Below are 22,537 nucleotides of genomic sequence, written 5' to 3'. Positions count from 1 at the left end.
ACACCAAGATCGGGTGCGCCGTGGTGCGGTTTTCGTGTCACTCTAGAACCCAAACCGAGCTGTTTATTGTCACACCATAGCAACTGTACCGAAAGCACCTTGGTACACCACCGGTGCACCCAACTGTATACCAAGATGCAACTCAACAGAATGGTTGATCCAAGTAAACCGGAGGCGACATTGTTTTGATTGAGGTTTGTTAGCCATCATTCACATCTTCGGGGTGGCCTGGCGGTTGTGATCTCCGTCTTTTAATCACGAGGTTCCTGGTTCAATCCTGACATAAATATTTTTGAGGTTTTTTTTTTCAATTTGTATTATCAAAATTAGTGATTACATACATTAAAAAAAACTTCTTCGAACCTGCGACGCTCAAGTCAAAGGGTTAAAAAATTGAATGTATTTTTGTAGTGGAATAGAGAAAACGTTCCATATTCTGCAGGCAGGTTTAAGTGAAAATGCCTATTTCAGGATTATATGCACGAGAAATTAAAGTTTATATTTCATGACACTACAAAATTCTATTCCTAAAGAATTATACTGAATAAATAAAAACATTCAAAAAAATAAAATAATAACTGTTGAGAATCGAACCAAGAACCTTTAAAATACTAATGCAGTGCCTTTGACAACCACACCATTAAGAAGTGTTGATTTCAGCTGGCTTGCTAGGCATCAAGAGTTCTAAACTTCTCCCGTGTGGTAGGCGCAGAAACCAAGTCAGTTTTGTGTACCCGATCCACACCGCCGTCACACCAAATTTTGGTTTCGGTGCACCGATCAAGCTACCGAGCTGTGTCGGGTTTTTTTCGTGACGAGAAATGGTGCGCATAGAAAAACCGGTATCATAGCAAACCGTTGTCGCACCCGTCAAAAGGAAAGTCTGTATATTAAAGTTTGCATCTGGAAGCGACCGTGGCTGACTGGTTACGGTGTTCGTTTTGTAAGCGAATGGTCCTGGGTTCAATTCCCATCTGCTCCCAACGAGAAAGTACAGGAAATATAAAACTTGAAACTCTGAACATGAACGAAAAATCAAAGTCGCTCGGAGTTGGGGTTCGATCCCCCGTCCTTTGGATCGGTAAGCAAAACTGCTAACCACTGGGCCATCGCGACTTAGTGAGCTGTAACTGGAATTAGGAATACTGTTACTACTATATACGCGCTGGGTCCTTGTCCATTTGACAAGGGTTCGGAAGTTCTAAATAACGTTTGAATCCGATTGGTGCAAACGTTCTTCAGGGCGGGGCTTGTCGATAAAGCTGAAGTATCTCGCGCTCGGCTAGCCAGCGTAGAAATGGGTCACCAAAGCTCGGCAGAGCTAACACCTTTCAAATGCCTATGTGAGTTATTTGCATGTAGGGGAGAGTGGGGAGACTTGATCCCCTTTTTTGTATCGCACAAAACTCTGTCAATTTCTCACAAAACTATGAACTTTTTGCATGAATTGAAAGCTTAAACATTCAACTATGTTTGGCTGATAAGGGTATTTCACCAGATAAACTCTTCGAATCATGCCAAGTGTTTAAAAAAAATATTTTAAACCGGCATTTTCAAAATGTTGGGGGTAATTTCAAATTACTAATTTGATCCCCCTTTCATCATTTTGAAAAAATCTTAAGCAAAATGTTTCTTATTCATCCAAACTTTTATTTTTTTATAAGTTACAGCAATTTCACATTAAACCTGTACGCTTGTGTTCAAAAAATAACAAGTTTAGCATGCAAAATATTTAAAAACCTAAAATTTTCTTTTTTAGGCCAAAATTGAGCATGTTTACAAAAGCTGGTAATTTTTGTTTACAAAACTTTTGAAAAATGGTTCAAACTGCAGTAAGTTATGTACAACTATACTAAAGGAAACTATGTACGAAAACCCAGCCCAATTATTTAATCTTGAGGCTGATTCCAGTGACTGTAAAAATGCAGGGATCTAGTCTCCCTAAACGCATTTTTTTAAACAATTGATTGTAAAAATAGTATGACGATAAATTTAACGTCAAATGCGTAAGGGTTTTGGAGTTGATATAAAAATGTTTATCAAAGAATTCATGTGTAAAAAATATTTTTTTGAATAATTTTTGAGTGTTTTCCAGACTTATTAAAACAAAGAAAAAAGATCTCTTGGAAATTTTTTGCAGCACTTTTTAGAAAAATGTGTGTAACTCAATCAAAACATTTTTTTTATTTTTTTTCTTTGTTTTCTACAATGAGTTTTAGTCAATTTCGCGCAACTTTCTAGAACAAAGCTAAATGTTTTACCCACATGCTGACGAGATACAGGCTTGGGATCAAGTGTCCCCGGGGATCAAGTCTCCCCACTCTCCCCTATAGCATGTAGATCTAAAAATACATGGAAACAACTCAATTTGTAAGAAGCGGCCGCGCGGTCCCGTTTGGTTGGTTGCACACACACACACACATTAAAGTTTGCATCTGATTGTCCAGATTTTTCCAAAATAATCAATAATGTAGTTATGCTTTCGAAATACATTGTGCAAAACATAGCAAAAATTTTAAAAAAATAATAATCGTGCATTTGTCTCTTCAAGGTGAACAAAAAAAGTGACGATTTTACATAGTTCTGAAATACTTGCTTTTCAGATACCTGGCTGTTTTTTTTTACAAATCTCGTCTGTTGTTTTTTTTTCTGATATTTAAAATATTTAGCGCTATTTACATCTTCATTAATTGAGTTCTTGAAGCTTATTTGAATTAAAAAAAATGTTCTGATTAGGCATTGCCCATCCTTCTTTCAAATTTAATCTTAAATTAGAGGGCAACAAAATAATTGCAAAATAGTAGTTTATGCAACAAGTTGCAAAAAGAGGATTTTTTCAGCACGAGTCGTACATTTATCCAACGAGGATCACCGAGTTGGATAAATACGAAGAGTGCTGAAAAAATCAAGTTTTGCAACGAGTTCCATACAACATTTTTTGCAATTCCAAAAAACACACACTGAGTTAAATTGTATGTCAAATTTTCATGTATTTTGTCAATAAATCGTTTAAATCAAAAAAAAATGTTGAAAAGTGTTACTTTTCGAAACAAGTGCTGAAAAATTCAACTTTTCAGCACCCATTTGAGTGCTGAAAAGTAGTACTTTTCAGCATTTTTTTTTTTGAAAAGTGTTGTTATTCGATTCTGTGATTTTTGGTACAGAAAAGTAGGCTATTCCGTCGTTCAAGAATGACAGGAAATGTAAGTAGTTTCACGACGGAATTGTAAAAAATAAATTTAAATTTACATAAAAACTTGTATAACCGGTAACTAACTCTTCCAGGGTACATAAAGTAAAGTTTATTTCTGCTTTTTCAATCAAAAATAGCATTTTAAAACCTTTTGTTGAATAATTTTACTTGGGGCCACTGATCGGAAAAAGTCGCAAAACTCAAAGGCATTTTTTTGTTGCAAATTTTCGTTTAGAACATTTTTTTGTAACTTTGCAGGTTTATTTTTAAGAGTGTAACAATGTTTTACAAAGCTGTAGAGCAGACAATTACAAAAAATATGTATAAACAAAAGGAGTTTGTTTGTAACAATCACGAGCTATTGCGATTTTACGAAAGAAAAAATTTCACTTTTCTGTTGCTGTTTGTTTCGTCGTTCGTGTCTGTCGCGGGTGACCTTGAATGGCCATAATCAACGACGACCCATTTTTTTTAAATTTCTGTTTGAGTAAAATTGCGACAACTCGTTGTGATTCCAAGCAAAACTCTTATGTTTATGCATACCATTTTTTAAGAAGAATAACCCTGCAAAGTTAGAAAGTAACAAAATTTGAATTTGAAAAAAAAAATCCTTTTGGATTATTGAGATTTGAAAATAATATTAAATTTCCCATAAAATGAAAAGTCCAAAAAAATTATACAGTTAAGCAACAAAATTGGCATTTTTAAAACTTTTTTTGTATTTTTTGATGAAAAATGCGTTTTTCTGAGTACATCTTTAAATTGGGCGTCCAATTGTACAAAAAAGTACCATTAACTTCAAATATCCAAGCCATCACCATTTCAGGCTGCAAGTTATTAAAACATACATATTGTTTCGCAAGTTTTAAAATGGAACGGTCACAAGATATGTATCGACTCTCTTAAAGTACTGTCCACAAAGTAATTTACAAAAAAGTTTGGCTGTTTTTACAATCACGTTGTTGCAGGATTGGGGTTTGGAGAATGTTGAAACCTACCAAATTTTCAACATTCCAAAATTCATTTTTTTCTGTGTAATATATTAAGGGTGCACAACAACGAAGGAAGTTGTTGTCTACTTATTCCAAAATTTTCAAATTTACGAAACACTTTACCTCTTGTTTACATAAAAAATGTGTAAAAATGTAAACCTGATGAATAATCATCAAAAACTGATGAAAATTCATCATTTTTCTAGGGTAAAATAAATCTTTTTTTTTTTTTTTTTTTTTGACGCAAAATCTGTCACCATAAATATTACCATCATTTTTTTTCTGTGTAAGAATAATTTGATCTTATGCAATAATATTCCCTAAAATTCAAATGACATGACATTGAAAGCGTATAAACGGGCAATTTATTCGATTCGTCTTAAAACCATTTGTTTTTCGTTTCGCGACTACAACGGAATAAAAACATAAGTCGTTTATTTGTTTAGTACACTCAACTCTGATCTCTTGTGCACAGAAAAAAAGTTGAATTTTGGAATGTTGAAAATTTGGTAGGTTGAAAATTGCCTCTTTTTTTGAGTATACCATATAAAATGGTAAAAAATGTAAACCTGATGAATATTCATCAAAAATAGATGAAAATTCGTCAATTTCTGGGGTAAAATTAATCATTTTTTTGACACAAAATCTGTCACCATTTCCTGATGAATATTACCATCATTTTTCTTCTGTGTGGATCGAATGTTTTCCTCACAATTTTCAATGGTACTGAGTGTTTGTAGCAAGAACGAGCGCGCGTCATTTTAACTCAATCAGCCATAAAATTAATTATCCTTTTACAGACTCAAACACACTTTGGCAAACAAGCTTCAATGCTTCTGATTAAGTTTCCTGGTGTGCTTGCTTTTTCGGCAACGAGACAGTGTTCAGCTGTCGTTCATTATTTGCCACAATGTCGAATTCCAGGACCCACTTTCGGAAGGAAGAAGACGTCGCGGCAGCCAACATTAAGGAGCGCGCACGCTAAATGTATAAATTATGCAAAGGGTATTTTAATAAAACGTATCATCTTCAATATAAACACTTGCTCAAAAACCGAGCCGGGTTCTGCGGGTTCGTCTCGCTTCCATTCAACGGGGCTCTCTCCGTTCCGCGGCTAGGAAAGTCAAAGTTTGAAATCGGAGCCTGTTTGCAGAAGCTAAAGCTAAAACTTTGCCTTTTGCTCTGGCGCCGTCGCGCTTACTGTGAATAGCGTTATGAGTAACGCTTTTTTGGCCGTAACTTTTTTTTGGTGAAACTTGGTGAAATTAAGATGAGTTAAGGAAATCATACGTACTGCGCGGTATTCATCAGAGAGATCGGTGCGTCAAAATTTGAGAAACAACATTAAAGTGTGGAAAAACTAACTCAGGGTTCATTGCTGTTGTTTTATTCTAAACTGAATTTAAGTAAATATTTTGAAAACAAGTAAAACATAGATCTGAATTTCTATAAAAGACTCTTTGACACCGAATTAGTATTTTAAACTTGAAATATTTCCCAAAAGGTTGAATCTCAAAGATCTTTGAAAAACTAAGTTGTGTTCTGACCACAGAAAAAAATGATGGTAATATTCATCAGGAAATGGTGACAGATTTTGTGACAAAAAAAAATGAATAATTTTACCCCAGAAAATGATGAATTTTCATCAGTTTTAGATGAATATTCATCAGGTTCACATTTTTACACATTTTTTATGTAATATTACTCAAAAATAGAGTTAATATTCAACCTACCAAATTTTCAACATTCCAAAATTCAACTTTTTTTTTCTGTGTACCCAACAATTATCTAATCTAATCTAATCGAACACAAGCGCAGCCAGTCCGAAGAAAGCATCCTGGAAGAACTTGTGGTAAGATTACGCCTCAAGTCCTTTCTTGTCAATATTAATGATTACAGTACATCCGAGTTACCCCGAAAATGTATAGCAAAAATTAAAGCGGCCAGGCCTACTGCGTTGCATTAACCGCAGAGACAGATTCTGTGAACGGATCACATTTCACAGAATCATCAGGGGAGGAAGGATGCGTGGACATACCGTACCAAACGCTCCGAATCAGTTGTGGTGTGGTGTGTTAGTGTAAATTTGGCAGATAATAATATTTAGAGGCAGGGGGGGGAGTTGGGAGGGGGAGGAAATGAGGATAGGAGAAAGGGAAGGTGGGAAAGGGATAATATGGATATATCATTTGGTCAATAGAATATTATATAAAATAAGGGAAAAAACATCTATCAAATAATGATAGATAAAATGGATAGATCTCACAAACTCCTGGGTCCAACTCGATATAACCGGAAAGTGTTGTTCCACAACGCCTTGATTGTTGCTCTTGGAAAACAGGCTGTTATCTCCACAATCCTCCTCATCAGCTGGAAAAAGACTTCTAATCCACCGGAACCGAAAAACCGCCAGAAAAGTTTCACTGCAGCAGAAGTCCATCGTAAAAGCAACTGCACCGGAACAGCAGGAACCAGGAACCAATCCACATTGAAAGCGATCCACCAGAACTGAACTCCACTCGTAAATGAACTACACCGGAACTTTACTCCAACGGAAAACTTTTAAAAAAACTTGAGGATAATCCACTTCTTTGAAAAGAGAAAAAAAAAACGCCAGCGAAAAAAACTTTCCGTCCGAACACGCGCGTAGGTTGCTTCGATCTCCAACAATTATGTTGCTTAAATATTTCATACCCGGACTAAAGTCTTTGTCTGATGCTTGGAGCATAGGTGCTGCTGGGCCACAGAAAAAAAGAAACTTGTGCACAGAAAAAAAAGTTGAATTATCGAATGTTGAAAATTTGGTAGGTTGAATTCTACCTCTTTTTTGGGTAATTTTACATAAAAAATGTGTCAAAATGTAAACCTGATGAATATTCATCAAAAACTGATGAAAATTCATCATATTCTGGGGTAAAATTAATCATTTTTTATGCCACAAAATCTGTCACCATCTTCTGATGAATATTACTGTCATTTTTTTTCTGTGTGGTTTATCGCTGTGTGGCTTCCGGAAGGTAGTTAAGGAATTATTGTTTGCAAAAGTGATTACCGCAAGTACATTTTAAAACATTTAAGAATCAATCAAATTGTAGAAAACAGTTTTCTGAACAAGTTCCATAAAAAAGTATCAGTTTTTGTGCCTTTCTCCAAAATTTCTTAATTTAATTACCTTTCACATGATGGACACTAGCGTGTCCCAAAAAAACACGAAGTCGAGGAATTCAATGTGCTCAGTTCTCAAATGATAGAAAATCATGTTAGAAACAACTCTCTCATACATAAAAACTTTCGGAAAAATTGTTTACCACGTTCCCTGGGCATTTTTTTGAAAAAAGTCAGTTTTTTCGACAATTTCACAAAATCTGCTTAGAAAAAATGGAAAATTTTAAAATTTCAAATAGCCTTTACCATTAAATGATGGTCTGTGGTCCAATAAACAAGTTAATGTATCGATTTGGCCTTTTAAAACCATGTTTTCACTTTCCCGGTAGCTTTTATGTCGAAAAATACGAGTTTTTGCTTTACTTTTTTTCAATCTTTTCCCTCGGTATTGAACACAAAAATTTCCTCATATGTGAGAATACATGTATCTTGTAGGAAATTTTTCGCCGAAGATTTTCGTCTAAGCAACTTTGAAGTTTCATCAACTCTGAGCTGAGATATTCCAGTTTTTGTGAAGAAAGAATATTGAATATTTGAAAATGTTGATATTAATCATCATTGGCATACAATATTAAGGATAATTTAAGCCTAATTTGAAGTGCGGCTGTATCGCATCTGTTTTTAAACATGATTGGTTCATCCTTCAATACTAAGGGCCACCTATTGTTGTTTTCTCATGGCATACTACGTGCTAAATCAAAGAATTACTTTTAGCAAATAACTCATATTTAGAGCATTTTGCATTTAAACCAATCGATGCACGTTTTCTGTGTTTCCATGGATACAAATAAACAAATAACAAATCGATGCATCTGTGCTCTCTTATGCTATCTAGATAGGAAAACCAGTAAGCTTAGTACAAGAGCACAGAGGCATCGAAATATATGGTTCGATAGTACGGGGTTGGCAATTATCCACGCTCCATCCAAAAAAGTTTTTTTTATGGACAATTGACCATGAGAAGGGGAGGGAGCTGAGATTTAAAAAAAATGTCTACGTGATTAATGGATGGATCCCTATAGAATAAATTCCAAATATTAGTGATATTTTTAATTTACCTGAACATCGGATTTATCAACAGGAGTTATAAGAAGGGAGTGTAAACGTTACGTTGTGGTTCAGATCACGGAAATGCGTACAATTGAACCTTATATTTGTTATTTGTTTATTTGTATCCATGGAAACACAGCAAACGTGCATCGATTGGTTTAAATGCAAAATACTCTAAATTTGAGTTATTTGCTAAAAGTAATTCATTGATTTAGCACGTAGTGTGCCATGAGAAAACAAAACCAGGTGGCCCTTAGTATTGAAGGATGAATCAATCATGTTTAAAAACAGATGCGATACAGTCGCACTTCAAATTAGGCTTAAATTATCCTTAATATTGTATGCCAATGATGATTAATATCAACATTTTCAAATATTCAATATTCTTTCTTCACAAAAACTGGAATATCTCAGCTCAGAGTTGATGAAACTTCAAAGTTGCTTAGACGAAAATCTTCGGCGGAAAATTTCCTACAAGATGCATGTATTCTCACATATGAGGAAATTTTTGTGTTCAATACCGAGGGAGACGATTGAAAAAAAGTAAAGCAAAAACTCGTATTTTTCGACATAAAAGCTACCGGGAAAGTAAAAACAAGGTTTTAAAAGGCCAAATCGATACATTAACCATCATTTAATGGTATAGGCTATTTGAAATTTTAAAATTTTCCATTTTTTCTAAGCAGATTTTGTGAAATTGTCGAAAAAACTGACTTTTTTCAAAAAATGCCCAGGGAACGTGGTAAACAATTTTTCCGAAAGTTTTTATGTATGAGAGAGTTGTTTCTAACATGATTTTCTATCATTTGAGAACTGATCACATTGAATTCCTCGATTTCGTGTTTTTTTGGGACACGCTAATGGACACTATCTACTGAGTTTGGTAACGAATGATATAGAATGATTTTCTTGAATTTCGTCAAAACTTGTTATAATTTGTATGTATCAATAAAATATTATCATCATAAAAAATAACTTAGTAAGCAGTGCCCATCAAGTGAAAGGTAATTAAATTAAGACATTTTTGAGAACGGCATTATTTATTTCAGGAAATTGGACATATCTCTGCTTATATTGAATCAAAACTGATACTTTTTAATGGAACTTCTTCAGAAAACTGTTCTCTAAAGTGTGATTGATTTTAAAATGTTTTAAAATGTAATAGTGTGATGTGACAGAGGATTGAAATAGTAGTTTATGCAACAAGTTGCAAAAAGAGGATTTTTTCAGCACGAGTCGTACATTTTACCAACGAGGTTCACCGAGTTGGATAAATACGAAAAGTGCTGAAAAAATCAAGTTTTGCAACGAGTTCCATACAACATTTTTTGCAATTCCAAAAAACACACACTGAGTGAAATTTTAAGTCAAATTTTCACGTATTTTGTCAATAAATCGTTTAAATCAAAAAAATGTTGAAAAGTGTTACTTTTCGAAAAAAAAGTGCTATAAAGTTCAACTTTTCAATACCCATTTGAGTGCTAAAAAGTAGAGCTTTTCAGCATTTATTTTGAAAAGTTTTGCTATTCGATTCTGTCATTCTTGAACGACGAAATAGCCTACTTTTCTGTACCAAAAATAACAGAATCGAATAGCAACACTTTTCAAAATAAATGCTGAAAAGTTCTGCTTTTCAGCACTCAAATGGGTGCTGAAAAGTTGAACTTTTCAGCACTTGTTCCGAAAAGTAACACTTTTCAACATTTTTTTGATTTAAACGATTTATTGACAAAATACATGAAAATTCGACTTAAAATTTCACTCAATGGGTGTTTTTCGGAATTGCAAAAAATGTTGTATGGAACTCGTTGCAAAACTTGATTTTTTAAGCACTCTTCATATTTATCCAACTCGGTGAACCTCGTTGGATAAATGTACGACTCGTGCTGAAAAAATCCTCTTTTTGCAACTTGTTGCATAAACTACTATTTCGGAACCTATTGGGTAATAAACAGCTTTTTAATTAAAAAAAAAGATGTTTTGCATTGTTTAATACTAAAATTTGTATCCGGGCAATGTGTTGCTGTAATTTCATGACAAATTGTACAAAGAAAAGATTTACTTTCGGTCGTATCGGGGTTTCCACCTTGGATTATGGGGTAATTTGCCAACCTCCTGTGGCCGAATGGTTACGGGTTTCGCCTCATAAGCGGAAAGTCATGGGTTCTTCTCAGGGTGGCAGCCTTAGGTTTAAGTTCAGAGGTAGCAGCAACCGCATGAGTATAAAACGGTTGCTTCACGTGCTCTTCAAGCATGTGATCGATCTTGGGATATTCCTTTGCGCCTCTTCCCAAAATACTTTCCTCGTGTCTTCGCATGTAAATAATGCCCAGCCGATCGGTATTGCACTGCAGTCCAGTCGCATTGTCCAGATCAGAGCAAAGGGAACACCGCATGAGTAGCGCCGCAAAAAGACAATTGTCTTTACAAGACCCCGCGCGGCAAATAATAGCTGCTGGGAAGAGCTTGAAAAATGACACGAAAAAATTGTCACCGCGGTTCTAGCGATACATAGCGCACAAGGCACAAAGAATGGAGTTTACAGCATCTGGATGGAACAGCACTTTTCCTCTCAATAGGAACTGTGTTATAGATCTGGAAATGCTTAATAACAGTAAAAATGGGTAACACGATACAATAGTCCTTGTAATCAGGATTCCGTGTATTAATACTCAAACAGAAAAAAATGGGGTAATTTCAAAGAAGCTGGAAATCTGGTAAGTTTGGTTCGATTTTTTTTTATTAGAGGTCAAATATTGGTCAAATATAGTTGGTTAGAGTCCCCAAGGTATATTCATAAGAAATATGAGTGATATCAACATGAACAAATATCCCATAAAATCGAAAAAAAATCTTCACAAAAAAAGTTGTTCTAGACCCCCCGACGAAATAATGTTAAATGGGTAATTCTCCGCCAACTCACACAGCAGTTGCAGTAACGGAAAATGGGAGAATTTTTAAAAATTTTTTAGTGTTTTTTTCGATAAAAAAATACGTTTTTTCGGAATTCTGAGTACGCCATCAAATCGGGCGTCTAATTTTACATAAAAGTCCCTTTGACACCAAATTTCTATCTCATCACCGTTTCAGGCTGCAAATTATTGAAAAACATCTCTTTTTTCGCATGTTCAAAAATGGAAGGGGTCGTACCGCCCCTCCGTCACGAGATATCAAAAAACGGACCTCGGATTCGTGATCAGGGACAAAAGTTACTCCTTAGGACAAAGTTTCACGCAAATCGAAGAGGGGTCGGGGCAACTTTTCCCGATTTCGTATGAGTTGGTAGAGAATTACCCAAATATACTTTTTTTCACTTGGAAAAAATCGTCTCGACAAACCAATTTCCCACCAAAGATGCACCCTGCCAAGATCATTTTTGACGTGATAGTGAGCGCAAAAAAAAGCGTAAAAATATACAAAGAACAACATCATAAACTTACCGGTGATCGGTGGGCTCAGAAAGGTCGTGAACGGCAAAGCCAGGTAGATGATTGCAATTTCCTCCACTGTCAGCCCGGTGCTCTGCATGTGAATGGTTAAATAAGGCAGCAGCGATGATGTAGCTGGAAAATAAAATGGAAAATAAGAAAAAGGGGGTTGGGATCGATAGGGTGATTCGATTTCTTTTTCTTTCTTCAAATTATGAAAAATGAGAAATCTCGGTCGTCATTTGAAACTATCAAGCATTCAATTCAGCTACAAAATGTGATTTATGAAACGGCAACACAATGAAGCCTCAAATGGTTCCATTTTCAAACAAGTGAAACGCGTTCTCACATCGGGGAAGTATCCTTTCCAAGCATGAAAGAGAGTGTCACCAACAACATGATCGATCCTTGCTACAACGCAAGCCAGCAGCGTAGAAGTGGCCGTAATAAAGGGAAAATAAATGAATTTATAATCAGCTTTATAATGAACTTTTCCTTCGCGCTACATTCCAGGCATCGACGAGAAAAGTTTGTGTTCTTTTTTTACTCTTTTTTTCTATTTTGCTTCATTGAACTTGGGATCGATGGATGTTGATGAAACTATTTGTGAGTTGAAAACAGTGGAAGGGGAAAAAAGTGTATTTGTTACTTCTTCATAAACGCGCTATGGTGATTTTTAACAAGGATGAGACATAGTAACCCGAGCATGGATAAATAACAAGGGAAATGCATAATAATACCTTTCTCTGGTATCAATACCAAATTTTGGTATTCCTGGACCCTTTAAAATTTGTCTTAAGGATTATGCAAGAGCAAAATGTGGTATCATACCAATTTAAGGTATTGTTTTTATATTGCAAAATTGCAGAATTTGTCAATGATCGAACACCACATTTTGGTATTCTTTTGGTATTACAGTTTTTTAACAAATTCCTCTGCAACTATGGGAAAATTTTGACCAATTTTGACAAAATAATTAATTTTACGCTAAAATGATGTCTGCTTTCATTCAAAACCGGAAATTTCAAACTTGATTTTAAACATTTTTGATATACTCCCTATAGAAATGACTTGAAATTGTGGAAAATTTTCTAAGTCAGGATGGCACATTTTGGTATTATTTTGGAATTTAAGTGTTTTATCAAATTCCTCTGAAACTATGGGAAAATTTTGACCAATTTTGACAAAAGAATTAATTTTGCGCTAAAATGATGTCTCAAAGCGAATGCTTTCATTCAAAACCGGAAATTTCAAACTTGATTTTAAACATTTTTGATATACCCCCTACAGAAATGACTTGAAATTGTGGAAAATTTTCTAAGTCAGGATGGCACATTTTGATATTATTTTGGTATTAAAGTGTTTTATCAAATTCCTCTGAAATTATGGGAAAATTTTGACCAATTTTGACAAAATATTTAATTTTGCGCTAAAATCATGTCTCAAAGCGAATGCTTTCATTCAAAACCGGAAATTTCAAACTTGATTTTTAACATTTTTGATATACCCCCTATAGAAATGACTTGAAATTGTGGAAAATTTTTTAAGTCAGGATGGCACATTTTGGTATTATTTGAATATTGAAAGGTTTCATCAATTTTCTCTGAAACTATGGGAAATTTGTTAAAAAAAATTTACGAGTTAATTAATTTTGCGCTAAAATGACTTGAAACCCAAAAATGTTAAAGATGATTTTAAAAATTAGTGTGATATGCCCACTAATATTTTTTTTTCAAAAACGTTGAAATATCTCTCAGTCAGGATAACCAAATACTTTGAAAAACGAGTCAATCGACAGATCAATGAATTTTGGTGAATTTCAATTCAGTTTCATTTTAATAATACCTATTTTTCAATCTTGTTATTTTTCAGAAGCTTCAAGAACTTCAAGCACAGGCCGTTCATCAATGACAAATGCATTCGGTGTGGTGAAGAATATCACTAATAACAACATGGAATCATCAGGTGAGTAGATTTGGCTGTTGCATATGAATAATTTCCGTTTTTTCACTAACTGCAACTGCTGCACTAAAAATGGTATGAAAATACCAAATTTTGGTATTACTTGTTCAAATACCAGCGACCAAAATGTGCTCTTGGTTGCCCAGTAATAGATGGTAAAATACCATGAAATCATACCAAAATCATGTATTTGGAAGACCACAGGAATACCAAAATCTGATTTTCCAAGGGCGCGGGAATACCTAAAAATAAAACCATGGCAATACCAAGTTTTGGTAATCAAGCAATGTTCAAAAATCCAGAAGACCTCAACTTGGTATTGAAATGGTTTTATTTTGAGGTATTATTTTACGTGACGGAAAGGCAGTACGGCCCCTTTCATTTTTTAACAAGCGAAAAAAGAGGTTTTTTTCAAAAATTTGCAGCTTGCAACGGTGATGAAATAGAAATTTGGTGTCAAAGTGACTTTTATGTACATTTAGACGGCTGATTTGATGGCGTACTCAGAATTTCGAAACAACGTATTCTTCATCAAAAAAAACACTAAGTTTTTTTCTTTTTTATAGCAGACGTGTCACAAGATAGTACACAAGCAACTATGTAGAAATTGCAAAAAAATGCCAAAACCCCTGATTTTTCATCATTTTTATGTGTATATGTATCTTAATAAGGATTGGACTTAGGATAATGGTCAATATGCAGACTTTTGTGAGAAATTTTCTGGAGAATCGGTTCCCACTGTCGCTTTTTGACAATTTTGATGATAAGACTACTTTAAAAAAAGAGTTTTAGAAAAAATATATGTTTTCACAAGAGATATATTATCCTGCATTTTTGTGAGTATTTTTGTAACATCATTGGCTATTTCCTTAAAAATTCATGCGAAAAAAAGGGACTGCACCTTATAATTTAACTTATAAATTTAAAAATCAAAAAAATCTCATAGAAGCGGTGTCGAGAGCGTCAGGTACAAAAGTTACAGAAAAAAACACTGATTTGAGCTGGATTTGCTCTAAAGTAGAAAACTGTAAAGATTGCAAAACTATAGGTATTCCATCTTTGTTCAAAAATCACATCGCATAATTTTGTTAATGTGATGGCCTCAAATGTTTCGCGCTTACAAACCACCTTGGGATTTGAACTCGTAAAATTTGGTTGTGAAATGTGAAGCAGATCTTAGGCATACAAAAAATGGAGTTTTATTGAAATTGGAGAAAGAACGGTTCAAAAGTTCTTTTGCAACAATTTATTATTTAATTATTATTTAAACTATATTTTTTTATTTAAGTATATATCAGTATTTTCACAATATATAATATCGGTGAGTATGCAAGTAAATTCAATTAATCTAATCTAATCTAACACAAACACAGCCAGTCCGATGAAAGCATGCTGGAAAGCTTGTGATAAGATTACGCCCCATGCACTTTTCTTGTCATTATTAATAATTGCAGTACACCCGAGAACACCCGAAAATGTATTACAAAAATTAAAGCATAGAATATTCTGAGAACGGATCACATTTCACAGAATCTACAGGGGAGGAAGGATGCGTGGACATACCGTACCAAACGCTCCGATCGTATGCAAGTGAATTCAATTAATATCATTTATCCAATTTCATTTCATTTAAGAAATCACGATTGTCTTCGGTCACACAATTTTTCATCATACCTCAACCTTGACCAGACCAAGGTAATTAAAACTCTTAAAAAATATTGTATACCCTCATTCAATGTTTGTTGAGAAACAAAAATTGCATTTAATGACATGAATTATATGTTTTTGTTTTTCAAGTATATATTATTAGTTTTGAACCAATCAATGTGAGGCTTTTTTGATTAAAACTGTTGGAAATGTATTTTTTTATTATCTAATATATAAACGACGACAATGTCCAAAAATAACCTGAAATTTCGAAAAAAAAAACAACAGGTATTACTAAACAATATTGTTACATTATTATAAATTTAAATAACGGTACTAAATAAACAAATTTTTAGCTTCAAATTTCGCCAGGCATTCAAAAAATTTGAGCACCCTAATCGTAACGAACGGCCTATTTTGCTAAGGCCGTGGGAAATTTATGTTGATATGTATGATCCTCAAATCTGATCAGTGTAAAAAGGAAGTTTCCAAAATCATCCTCGAGGTGGTACAGTAAAAAAGTTCTTTTTTGTACCAGTACGATCATCTTACTTTCATTTCAAAGAATCAAAAAATGATGAAAAAAGAACTTCAAATTATTCGCTCTACAGCATTGCCTTGGCGAGATTCCTACGCCAAACTAGGAGTACGAAGGCTGGATTATTGAGGCAATTGCAAACCTCTTTTTACACCTAAGCTTCCATCCACCCCGGGATTCGAACTGACGACCTTTGGATTGTTAGTCCAACTGCCTACCAGCGACTCCACCGAGACAGGACCTAGGGGGACGACTCCTACACCTGGACTGAGCTATCGACCTAACCCTCTAAGGTTAGACCGGAGCCAACATTTACTTCCCCGTTCGACGGAAGGCGTGATCAGACAAATCTCGTCTCGAAAAATGCCACCGGGACCGTCTGGGACCGAACCCAAGCCGACTGGGTGAGAGGCAACCACGCTTACCCCTACACCATAGTCCCGAACTTCTGTCGCACAAAAAAGAGTCTGCAAAAGAAGTCTAAGCATGCCAAATTTTCTATGGTATAAATTCCTTATTTTACATAAAAAATTAACCCTTGGTGACCCCCAGATGAGCGTTCTCGACCCCAAGCTTGGAAAAATCAAGATTTTGACCTAATCCCCTTTGCAAAACTGACGAGCGAAACCGGATTTTGTCACTTTGGTCAGGAATTTTCTATTATCGAAAAAATATTGGCCAGGATGAGTCAGAGAACAACGGGAATTTTATGATATGTCGGATGATAAGGTTTCTCTCATATTCCAGAAGTGTACCCAAGTGGCCACCGGAATCCGGTTTCGGAGTAGCCATGATGGGTCAGCGAAAACCGGCCTGAAATTTCAATTTCATGAAGTTTGAAATGTCGGATGATAGGGTTTCTTGCATGTTCCGGAAGTGTTCCCAAGTGACCAGACAACAATGGCATGCTCATACATGCCCATATTTTTCGGAACTCGCAAATTAGACTCCATAGTGGTTCTAGTGATGCCTCACAAATTAATGTTGACGGTCAGAATTATTCAATCATGATTTTTGGTGGAACTGTACTTATTACTTTCACGTTAAAATTTTTCAAAAGTTCCAATCAAATACATTCCAAACTTCACCGCCAAACTCCCAAGCGTCCACTCAATCAACGTGACCACTAGAGACATTTCACCCAGAGTGTCCGGGTGGTTGACACGGGCTGTTGATTTCTGCTCACGTCACTAATAGGGCACTTTATTATTATTTGTTACCCCCATCAGTGTGTACATTTACACAAACTCACACACCCGGGCTACTCCACTGGAGTGGCACTGAATAATGAATTTATCAAATTTATGTAGCTGATCGTGACAGACGCCACCGAACCGAACTCCTGGCAACCGCCGGCCGGTACCGATTCCAGTTCCAGGTCCGCCAGGAATGCTGGTAATCATCACGCACAATTAATGGCCTTTAATTAGTGCGCTTAATCACCTACGAATTGGCAGTGTTGTGTTCGCTGGAACTCATTTTCCGACTAATTGCAGGTTACTGGGAAAATTGAATAAATTTGCAGCGGAAAAATATTTGGTTACGTGCAGCCTGAGTAAATATTTCATTATTTGAAACAGTTATTTTTAGCCAGTATCAAGTGCAGTCAAATCAGATATCGAATGAATGATCATTAAACAGTCGCTTTTAAGCTGAATTTTGTTATTGCATGGTGTCTAACTCAAATTAAAATTAAAAATATTTCTTTTTATTCATGAAATAAAATAAAATTAAAAGACAACTTTGAAGATTATTACAATATTTTTTAGGGCTGCCACCATGTAAATCCACCGCAACTGTTGTCCATAACACTAGCCATATGCCAAATCACACATCCAAAACACGCGTCCGGAATTTGTAAATCCAGCGCCTCCCTTCCGACGAACAATCCTGTCCAAATCGTGTAGAATAAACGACAGGCTGTAACCCGAAACTGCCTCTAGTTACCGGCAGCATGCCATTCGAAACGCGGGACGCAATAGTTGTTCGAAATAATCAAATGAAATTAATTTATGATCCCGCGCTCTGCTGTCATGCTGTACAGGACATGATCCTCTTGCTATGATTGTGTTTTACATTCATTGCCAGCTTAGCTGGACTAACCCTCTAGGGCGGCTAAATGTTCTGTGGCAGTGTTGCCAGATTTGCACGGTAAGATTTTAGTCAATATTCAAGTTCTACTTGAATTTGATGCTTAAAGCTTAAAGATTTATTCAAGCTGGCAACACTGCATCCCCCACCAATTCTAAGCTTTTGCGCAAAACGATATCGTTATTCATGGCTTTGTGGCTCGAAAGCTCTGAATTCTGCATCAGATTTCTGGAATGCATCGAGTGTGAACACGCGGTGGAGCTCGCGAGGAGATAAATTTTCAAAATCAGTGCACGTTATTTGTGCCAGCCAGCGGACGTTGCAGATTCGCAGGAGGAGGAGGAGCTCCTCCAATCAAAGAGTTCACTCATCCCACCCACTCAGCACCCAGCAGGGATTCGTGGTATCTATCGAGAGACAAAGAATACCCACGCGAATAGAGTACATGAAATGGTAGAATCGGGTATTGTACAATGACAGGTGACGTGAGTGTGACTTGAATTAGCTAACGTCATTACATTAAGGGGAAATTTTTTGACAGATTTTCATTTAATTTCAACCTGGGCGAAGCCCCCTCCCTTACAAATTGAGTTAAAAATATGGGAGCAGTTTTTTTTATCAGAAACTTCAGTGCAATATTAAAAATCAGTGATCCCCGTGCACCGCATTCAACCGCGTTCTCTGTTTTCTGTACTCGATCAAACACCAGCACCGCGTGTGCACGCGTACAAGCAAACCTAAACTCTGCCGTGTACAGTCTGTACGCGCACACGAACCTCGAGTTTAAAACCGAACCTTGCACCCCGGGTACAAACCCCGTGCAAGCAGACGACGCAGAAAAGAGACAAAAATAGTTCCCTCCCGCTCCCTCTGCTGTAAAGCGATGTTTCATTCTCCGCTGCAGTCACACTACAGTGTTTGCCACAGAGAGAGTGAGAAGCAGTCATTTTTTCGTCTCTTTACACGCTCTTCGCTCGCACGGCGTTGTACCCGAGGTGTGCACCCCGTGTTTACACCGCGTGTAAACTTGAGTGCGCCGTGCGGGAAGAACTCGAACATGGCAGCCTGGTGTGTTTGAGGTTCATCTGAACTGAAAACTTGTACGGCGTGTACGGCGTGCGCGCGTTTCGGGAAGACTGCTAAAAATATTTTTTTCTGAATAATTTTGTTTTGTTATGAAATTGTCATTTAAAAATGCAAAAAAAGTTTTTTTCCGCAGTTCATTACATTTTATAATGACAAAATGGCATACTTTTCAACACCAATAATAACATAGGTAAAATCTAATTGCAGTACTCATTGTAGTAAAGCAATTGGGTCCTAAAATGAAGCTTAGATTGCTGATATTATTGTTTACAGCGATAAAGCTTATTTTTCTGAGTACAATGACCCTTCGTACGACCACAAAGAGTTTAAAATTGATTTTTAAATCAATTTTGAAAAATTAACCTCGCGGTCCTTCTTGACAGAAAAGCTCCTACACGGAAAACCGGCATTAGTCTTTAAAGACTTATTTTTAGCCTTTTTTGAAGTTCGGTCAGTATTGTCAGAAAAAGGCCTAAAAATTAGTCTTTTTTCGGGCCTAAATTTTAGGCTTTTTTTAGAACAATGTGGGGAAGTAAGAAAAAGGCTAAAATATAGGCTTTTTGCTAGAAACCTTTAGAACTTATTCGCGATTTGACATGTCAGTTTTTGTTTGTTGTTCGAGCTGTGCGGACCTTTCAAGGCGTCAGGTAAGTTGGTTGTGGCAGGTTTTTCGGTGTTTCTGGGTTTTAAGGAGTAAACCGGTGCCGTGATGAGGCCATTGGGGAAGGAGCCGCCGCCGCCGCCGGGTGTTGAATGTTCCATTGAAAGGCGGGGACGGAACAAACGACGGGTCGTTAAATTGTCCGTCCCAAGAAAGAGGAGGAGGAGGACGGAATATTTAAGTTACGGTGGCGTGTTCCTTCCCTTGGGGACTGAGCACTACGGCATCGATTCAACGTGACCATCCGGACGGAAGACAATGAGGAGGAGGTGTTTGGATCGGCCGGGAGTTGGTGAAGGAAAACGGATGCTTGGTGCGTCGTGTCGATGGAGAAGATAAATTTCAAGTGCCGGGAGTGTGACCAGACCGAAAATCGGGAGTGACCAGCTAGGGATTTGTGGCGTGATGGAAGTGGAGGAGAAAAGGAGTGTGTGTTTGTGGGTGGGTGTTGGGTTGTTGGTAAGTGTGTACCTGAGTGTGGGTCACTGGGGGAACCAGGGACCAGGGACACGTGCGCCCCCCCCCCCCCTCCCGAGATGCCCCCCTTCCTGCCTAAAAAATTCAAGAAAATAAACTTTTTTTTCAAAATTTCAAATACAGATTTCCGTCATCACGGTTGACATTGAGACTGGGGGGTGAGATTGGGTCATAAAAAATGAGGAATTTTGTATGAACCAATCTCACCCCCAGACCCAATGTCACCCCTGATGACGGTTCTTAAAAATTTAAACTCAAAAATTCTAAAATTATAAGGTTTTAAAAATCTTGAATTCTCATGATTCTAAAATTCTTAGAATTTAAAATTCTAGTTTCACAATTTAAATAAATATTTCTGAATTTGCTAAAAAAATCTTAACACAAATAAATTTGAATTATAAAATTCCTCAAATTTAAATTCTAAAGTTCTAATATTCTTGACTACTTAAATTCTTGACTTCTTAAATTCTTGAATTCTTAAATTCTTAAATTCCTAAATTCCTAAATTCTTAAATTCTTGACTTCTTAAATTCTTGAATTCTTAAATTCTTAAATTCCTAAATTCTAAAATTCTAAAAATCTAAAATTCTAAAATTCTGAAATTCTAAAATTCTAAAATTCTAAAATTCTAAAGTTCTAAAATTCTAAAATTCTAAAATTCTAAAATTCTAAAATTCTAAAATTCTAAAATTCTAAAATTCTAAAATTCTAAAATTCTAAAATTCTAAAATTCTAAAATTCTAAAATTCTAAAATTCTAAAATTCTTTAATTCTAAAATTCTTAAATTCTTAAATTCTTAAATTCTTAAATTCTTAAATTCTTAAATTCTTAAATTCTTAAATTCTTAAATTCTTAAATTCTTAAATTCTTAAATTCTTAAATTCTTAAATTCTTAAATTCTTAAATTCTTAAATTCTTAAATTCTTAAATTCTTAAATTCTTAAATTCTTAAATTCTTAAATTCTTAAATTCTTAAATTCTTAAATTCTTAAATTCTTAAATTCTTAAATTCTTAAATTCTTAAATTCTTAAATTCTTAAATTCTTAAATTCTTAAATCCTTAAATTCTTAAATTCTTAAATTCTTAAATTCTTAAATTCTTAAATTCTTAAATTCTTAAATTCTTAAATTCTTAAATTCTTAAATTCTTAAATTCTTAAATTCTTAAATTCTTAAATTCTTAAATTCTTAAATTCTAAATTCTTAAATTCTTAAATTCTTAAATTCTTAAATTCTTAAATTCTTAAATTCTTAAATTCTTAAATTCTTAAATTCTTAAATTCTTAAATTCTTAAATTCTTAAATTCTTAAATTCTTAAATTCTTAAATTCTTAAATTCTTAAATTCTTAAATTCTTAAATTCTTAAATTCTTAAATTCTTAAATTCTTAAATTTTAAATTCTTAAATTCTTAAATTCTTAAATTCTTAAATTCTTAAATTCTTAAATTCTTAAATTCTTAAATTCTTAAATTCTTAAATTCTTAAATTCTTAAATTTTTAAATTCTTAAATTCTTAAATTCTTAAATTCTTAAATTCTTAAATTCTTAAATTCTTAAATTCTTAAATTCTTAAATTCTTAAATTCTTAAATTCTTAAATTCTTAAATTCTTAAATTCTTAAATTCTTAAATTCTTAAATTCTTAAATTCTTAAATTCTTAAATTCTTAAATTCTTAAATTCCTAAATTCTTAAATTCCTAAATTCAAATCTTAAATTCCTGGATTCAAATTCTCGCAACTCATCTTCAAAATATTGATTTTTTTTATTTTCAGGTTAAAGCTGAACGCACCCGTGAATCTGTCGTATTCCGAAACTACAGAATTACCGAATAAAAACATTCTTCATTTTATAAATAAGTCTTTTTAAGCCTAAAAATAAGTCTTAATCAAGTTCCGCCATCTTGGATTATGTCCGCTTTGACCGTTCCCATTTCCTGCAAAAGCCTAAAAATTAGTCTTTTAAACCTATAAATAAGTCTTTTTAAGCCTAAAAATAAGTCTTAATCAAGTTCCGCCATCTTGGATTATGTCCGCTTTGACCGCTCCCATTTCCTGCAAAAGCCTAAACATTAGTCTTTTAAACCTATAAATAAGTCTTTTTAAGCCTAAAAATAAGTCTTAATCAAGTTCCGCCATCTTGGATTATGTCCGCTTTGACCGCTCCCATTTCCTGCAAAAGCCTAAAAATTAGTCTTTGAAACCTATAAATAAGTCTTTTTAGGCCTAAAAATAAGTCTTAATCAAG

The 22,537-nt window shown here is 34.8% G+C and overlaps 1 protein-coding gene across 3 annotated transcripts in view; it reads right to left on the bottom strand.

Annotated features, from left to right (window-relative positions):
* The window catches only part of LOC6032950, a 78,697-nt gene that overhangs the window by 42,712 nt on the left and 13,448 nt on the right, over positions 1 to 22,537 (bottom strand). For all 3 annotated transcript variants that reach the window (XM_038253759.1, XM_038253761.1, XM_038253758.1), the window contains exon 3: positions 11,841 to 11,963. In XM_038253759.1, the coding sequence (XP_038109687.1) occupies positions 11,841 to 11,963 (123 nt within the window). The remainder of the gene's footprint in view (positions 1 to 11,840; positions 11,964 to 22,537) is intronic.

This window comes from Culex quinquefasciatus, chromosome 2 (genome assembly GCF_015732765.1).
Source record: "Culex quinquefasciatus strain JHB chromosome 2, VPISU_Cqui_1.0_pri_paternal, whole genome shotgun sequence".
Classification (NCBI taxonomy): Eukaryota; Metazoa; Arthropoda; class Insecta; order Diptera; family Culicidae; genus Culex; species Culex quinquefasciatus.
This window is presented reverse-complemented; position numbering and strand designations above follow the sequence as displayed.